General features: G+C 48.1%; 1 protein-coding gene across 1 annotated transcript in view; it reads left to right on the top strand.

Annotated features, from left to right (window-relative positions):
- Nucleotides 1–4,927, top strand: part of OSBPL5 (oxysterol binding protein-like 5) — a 56,843-nt gene extending 51,916 nt beyond the window's left edge. The window contains exons 19-23 of the mRNA XM_010140696.1: nt 5–54; nt 565–703; nt 1,832–1,949; nt 2,494–2,596; nt 3,605–4,927. Of these exons, the coding sequence (XP_010138998.1) occupies nt 5–54; nt 565–703; nt 1,832–1,949; nt 2,494–2,596; nt 3,605–3,740 (546 nt within the window). The 3' untranslated portion in view covers nt 3,741–4,927. The remainder of the gene's footprint in view (nt 1–4; nt 55–564; nt 704–1,831; nt 1,950–2,493; nt 2,597–3,604) is intronic.
- Nucleotides 4,928–6,521: the final 1,594 nt, after the last annotated feature.

Genomic DNA, 6,521 nt, shown 5'->3' with positions numbered 1-6,521 from the left:
GCTGCTCTTCCGGCATGACGCCACGACTGACGAATGGCACTACAAATACGAGGAGTGAGTGGGGGGCTTGGGGCTGTGAGCAGATCTCACTGCTTGAGTCCCCAGACTCAACCCTCAACCAGGTTACAGCCCTGTAATGTGGGTCCTGCCGTTCCCCAGAGTATGCCCCAGGAACTCTTTCTGAGCTCCATGTCATTATTACATATTGCCAATTCTGACTGGGAATAACTGGAAACGGCAATGGAAAATCTGCCATGCCATTGGTACAGACCTCTATAGCTGCAGTCACCTGCGGAATCCTTGAGCAGAGGTTTTCTGCGAGCAGGGTTGACAACTGTGCTCTCCTCCCCTGGCAAGAAGGCCAGGGGCTTCACCTTCCTTGATTATTGCTAGGAGCTGTGAACGTAGAGGGAGGTGTCTGTTCCTCCTCACGCGGCATCGGTGGACGCTGGCTACTGGCGGGGTGAATGCCTGCTCCGATGCATGTGGCACTCATGAATCGCTCTTAACACCCCTGGTGTGGGATTCATGCTTTTCTGATGTTTTTTCCTTTGGTCTCGAAAGTTTAAGACCTTGGGATCCTTTGAACGACATTGCCCAATTTGAGAAGAATGGGATACTTCAGACCATGGAAAGACACTTATCCACAAGGATGTCAAACCACAAAACAACGTGCATAAATGATCAAATTACACGGCACAAGGTAAAAAGCCTCTTGGGGGGCATGTAACATTCTTTATGATTGTTTAGATACACGGCCCTTTTCTGCAGCATTTTTGTGTAAGCACAGCATAGCCTGAAAGTTTTGGTGTGGGTAAACTTAGCTTACAACTCTAGACCTGCAATATTACACCAACTTTATCTCCAAATAATAGTTCTCAGTTGGCATATTCTGTCCATTTTGGCATTTTTCTTCCATCCCGTGTTGGTGACTCTTACATGACTGAGCCGAAATTCACTGTTTGGCGTTTCTGAGGCAGAAAACTTCCCCTAATGAGAGTGCGAGCAAGGTTGTGGAGTACACAACTGAAACCCTGCAACTTCTGTTTTGGTCTTTGCCATCTGCCTTTATCACTTAGTTCCTCTTAGATGGGTCAAGAAACCTCTCTCCATCCTTTCCCTTAAACAGAGTTGATACTGTCTTGCTTCGTTGCATTCATCTTTGGAGTAATATATGTCATTCGTAAAATGCTTTGTAAGTGTAGAACTGCTGAACTAGCTGGAGATAACCTGTATTACACCGAAGAACTCGTATCTTACTACATACATAGACTTTTCTTCTACAATAATCCAAATGTCTCTGAAACGATGGGGAAGTTGAGGTTCATGACTGCTTCTCAGACCCTCCAGTGGGAAGGTTGAATCGATGTGTTTGGTTCTGAGAGGCAGGGGGCACTTTCCAAAGTGCATCAAGAAATCAGGTGTAAACAGTCTGATATGTTTAAATCCTGGCACCTTCTGAAAAATCTTCCCAGGAAATCTGATGCTGAATTTTTCTCCTTTTCATCCATTCTCTCATGCGTCTGATTCAGTGGGTACACAACTCAGCAAAGATGTATGAAGTTCATCACTGCTATGTGTAGTGAAAGCTACAATAGGAATAATGTGGATGGTGTCTTAAGGATGTTAGCACCGAGGCAATGCTTCTGCACAAGGCATGTGTGTAGTAGCCTTAGTAGCTGCCAGGAGTGCAGCTACTAGTTGCTGCTGAGGAAGTAATCAAACTTCGCAATCTCACAGATATTGTCCGGCACCCCAAAATGGTTTTGTTTAAAGCCACACACATCAATGTGACAGTGACCAAGTCTCTTCTAATCCCTGGTTTATGCAGAGGTCTGCCAACGACTGCAGGCGCCGCAAAACCAGTGACCAGCCATCCAACCACAGCCAGAATACAGAGAGCAGCTGTTCAACGCCAGAGTCGGTGCAGGAGCTCTCAGATGATGATGGTGAGTATTTGGGTTTCACTGGGTCAGGCTTTAATGTTCTCCCCTCCTTATTTCTTGAGCCAGCCCTGGGACATTTCCCAGCCCAGTTAGTACCATGGGGCCATAGCCCGCAGGCAAACACAGACAACCTTTGGCCTTTCTGCTCTCCATGCATACTGCTTCTCTCTCTGCCTTACCCTACCCATGCCAACAAGGGCTCCCCAGCTCCTGGCACAAACACACTGGAAAAGTACACTGACGTTCCAGTCGACAGATAGGAAATAGGCTTTGTTTCTCATTCCCTTTTCTCAGCCTTTGTTGGAGGTGACCTTGACTGTTTCAGAGGGGCAGGTGTGAGCACTCCATTCCCCTCGGCTGGGAGTGTGCAGCAAAAATTATTTCCTGAGAGCCGAAAAGGGGCCCCATGCCGGCGTCACAGGAGCTGTCTCATTGACCTGGGTCTTCAAGGTGGAAGATCTGTCCCCTGGGTGAACCTGGTTTGCATTTCATCATCACCACAGAGTTGGTGATGCAAAATGTAATGTCCCTCAATACTTTGCTGCAGGGTTTGAAAGCCTGTGCGCTCAGTGCGGGAAAGAAATGAGTCACCTGAAGGAAATTCATTCAGCCGTTTTATCCCTACAGAGAGCCCAACAGGACATACACAGGTAACTGTTTTCTCTCATCAAATCAATTATCTTAATGGGCTAAAAATAACCTGTGGCATTTAACTCCCTCTCTGTGGCCTCAGACCTGGGGAGCGGAGGTGCGGTTAACAACTGTTTCACTAGGTAACCTGTTAACACACCGGAAAGGCAAACCCACCCCCTCCACAAAACAGAGCGGAAAGCTCTTCCTCTTAAGACTCTCTGTATGGGGCAAGAGGCATCACCTGGGCATGTCGAGCATCTCTTGGCACTCCCAACTGACAACAGCTGTAGCAGCTGGGAGGGGCTGGGCCACGTCCTATATGGCTATAAATTAATCTCTGCTAAGCCAGAAGCTGCGGGTCTTCCTTCTTATCAGCTGTGTTAGGGATTTGCTCTCTTTGCTGCAGAGATGCAGGCATGTGGTCTGAAAACTGGGCTCTGTGGGTGAAAAAGCACTGAATTCCTGCTTTTTGTATGAGTTGCTTGTTGCTGTCTGAGAGAAGCAGTGAGCACACCTGCTTAGCCTACTGCTGGCAGAGGGCTTTGCCCTCCTGTGGGGAAGGCAGGGGAGGCATTAGCTGCTACACCTGCTCTGGGGAGCCCTGCTGATTCCCCTCTGCATGAGGAGAGTTCTCTAGCCCTCCTGAGGCTTCAGCGCGGTGGGATTCCTTGTGATGTCCCCTGTGTCTGGGTGCCAGAGCCCTTGGTGATGTGGCTTTAGCTCTTCTCTGCTGCTCTTGGGAGTGTTTGGGTCAAGGTTAGGGCATAGGTTTGTGAGCGCTGGATGAAGAGATTTCTTGGGGTTTGTGCCCTTACACCTTCTCACACCAACCAGCATGAGCCAGCAGCAGCCAGAAATGCTTACCTTTCTGCTAAAAAGCGGAGAGATAAAGTCTGTGGGGCTCAGTGCTGTACCGTGAGGGTGTCTCTGAAGTACAGGGTCCCTCCCGATGTAGGACTCGGTACGCAGACACGTGTGATTGCACACCTCCAACACACAAGTAAACATGCTGCTTTCTTTTCCAGAAATCTCAGTGCTCTGAACAAAAAGTCCTTCCACAGGAAGGTCTCTTCTGAAAGATTCCTCCTGGACTCTCGCTGTTGGTTTCTCCTCTGCATCTTTCTTACGTGTCAGCTATTCATTAATTACGTCTTCAAATAAAATCACTACGTTTGGCAGCAATAACGATTACCGGCTGCAGGAGGGGGCCACTCACGCAAGGAGCCGAGCGAGGCACCAAAGCACTTTAGAACCAACGTGGCAGAGGTGGAAGAAGGTTGAAAAACGAGGTTAAAAAGGGACCTAGGAACCTGCAAAACTTTGTTCCTGCAGATTGTGTCATTTTTTGCCTTTTACATGTACATCTTCAAGGACCTCTTAACCTGTACGGGCCTTAATGCTGAAGCCAAATGTAGCTTTAATTGTGCAATTTGTTTTCTATGTCTTGTCGTTTTCTGATGCAATTAATAATTACCCAGCAGTATTGGTACCCCAAAAACACTCAGCGTTTTGGAAGGGTCACACCAGCCTGGGTCACAGCTCGGTGAGTGAGGGAGTGCAGCTGGGGAGCGTAGAGAACTGATGTCCTCAGTGCCTGTCCGGCTGCCTTTAATTATGGGAGGGAGCACACTTGGTCCAAGAAATCCACGCCCGGGATATTAAGTCATGATCTGTTTTGTCAGCGCACATGGAACAGGACCTCAGGATGTGTTTTATTTTCCATTCCATGGGAACTGTAAATATGCACAATTTCCTAGAGCCATTCCTCTTGAGGAAGCGGGAAGTAGTCAGTGAAAGCTCCTCGTTTGGTTACGGAGCTGACTGGTGTCCTGGATCAGGCCCACGGAGCGTCACGGCAGGCGCCCCTGTGCGTGGAACCTGGTCACTTACTATTGTTGTTATTATTTGCTATGTGGCTGTTTTGTAATATCACACACTAGCGTTGTAGAGAGGAATGCACTGCCCCAGGACAGGCGAGAAGGCGGGAGCAGTGTAGGTGTACGTGTGTTCGGTCGTAGGCACGTTTACTGTCACAGGTCAGGAGGGAGGAAGGGTTTTGCCACTGCATTGTTCGACTCTGTTAATAGTCTTCCTATTTTACACCATTTTTTAAAGATTTGCAATATTTTCTGTAGACTGCGGACAATACTAAGCCTTTCTTTTCTGGCCTGACGTAGTTCCAAGTGGTAAGTACTGCTATATATACAGCCTTAAAATACTTAGTGGTGGTGCCAGTCTGGGCTATCTTTCAATGTAAATGTTTCCAAATTTTTAAGTACATTCCTTGTCATATTCCCCAGTTAGGGGAAACCTGTTTGTGCTTGATATGTTGAAATAAAACTACACCACTTTCAGTGGGCGTTTATCTGACAACTTATTTGTGTGTTTGAACTCAGTTTTGTGTTCTGTAGCATTGTACAAGTACACAACTCCTAGGCTGTGGTTTTAGAGGAAAAGCTACAGGAAAAGGCTTTCACGAATCTCAAACATAGGCCGTAAGTTACAACAGCGACAGCATTTTTATACCCCTCAGGCTAATATTGTCCGTGTCTTCCAATTGTAGCCACTTCCTCAAAACAGAAAGAGAAGCTGTCTTCATGTTCGCTGCTGTACATGTCAATGTACAGACTTGTCTTTATATTAAGGAGGTAACTGGATGACAGAGAATAGATAGTTCTGCAGCTCCCTGACATGAACAGACAGGGTAAGAGCTGGCATCAAGAAACAGATCGCGTGAGAGTGAGTTTATTATTAGCAAAAGTCTCTAGAAAGCTGCAGGAGTCCACATCCTTGAGGAATGTCAACATCACTGATCGAGGTCGGGTGCCTCTTTGAAGGACATCATCCCAGTGACTCCTTTCTGAGGAGGTTCTGGCCCATGGCACATGCGGGGTTGGGGTCCCCCCGGCCTCTGCCTGTGGAGGACTGTCCAGCCACTAACAACGCCCACCTGGCGTGGCAGAGTCCCGTACGCACCTTGAAAGCGTTGGCTCCTAATGCTGTGCAAATGCGTCAACTGATTTCCTGCCTCAGTCTCCCTCCTTGCTCCAGCAAGTCAGCACGTCTCGGCCTGTCAGCACAGCCTTCTCCATCGCACGCAGCCTCCCCTGGGACTGTGCATTCGAGTTCCCGACAGGAGCCTCTCCTCTTCCATAGGGATATTTGCATCCCTTCGGTACAAATGAATTCTGGGTTTGAGAAATAGTTACTAATAAAAAGAAATTAAATAAATCCCCACACCCGCCTCAACCAAAGGGAAGCGGTGCTGACAGGAAGCCTTCAGTAGGTGTAAAACAAATGCTTGGAATTCTTTGGATTGCTTCCATTTTACGCACCCACAGGGATTTCAGGAGGACTTGTTACTGCAGTTTAACACTTTTACATGAGAGGAGCAATTCAATGAAAGAAACTATTAACCTGCATAATGTAATTATGCATCAGCAGAGGGAGAGTTTGCATAGTTCACTGCTGCTGCCACAGGGGATTAAAAAGTAATCCAAAAAGGAACAATCTATAAATCTTTGCGTCATTAATTTTAATCCAATTTCAACATCTGGAGGTGAATGTTCCTACATGCCAGTTATGTGCATGTGGACGATGGAAAGGATTCTCGAGGAAAATCATGGTCTGAAGCGTCTTTCTCTAGGAGGAATAGCTGCTGTTGAGGAAGCTGAGAACCCTTTTAGGGCTTTAGAAAACGCGGCTCTGCACCCAGTTTGTGCGGTTTTGGAAAAACTCTCCTTCCATCCCTTGCTCCTCCTTTTCGCGGAGCCAGTAGCCCTTCAGCCGCAACACGGCACCTTTGGGTGGGGAGAGGCGCGTCGGCCCATGCCCTAAGGCGGGCTCTTCTGCTCTCCACAGGAGCGGAGCAGGTGGTGGTAGCAGGACAAGCCCTGCCGCACGACGTGCCGGCTCCGGCGGGCGGGCGCAGTGCAGCTGGGC

This window comes from Buceros rhinoceros, unplaced genomic scaffold (genome assembly GCF_000710305.1).
Source record: "Buceros rhinoceros silvestris isolate BGI_N320 unplaced genomic scaffold, ASM71030v1 scaffold16827, whole genome shotgun sequence".
Lineage (NCBI taxonomy): Eukaryota > Metazoa > Chordata > Aves > Bucerotiformes > Bucerotidae > Buceros > Buceros rhinoceros.
The sequence above is the reverse complement of the archived record's forward strand: the minus strand, read 5'-3'. Positions and strand labels throughout refer to the sequence as shown.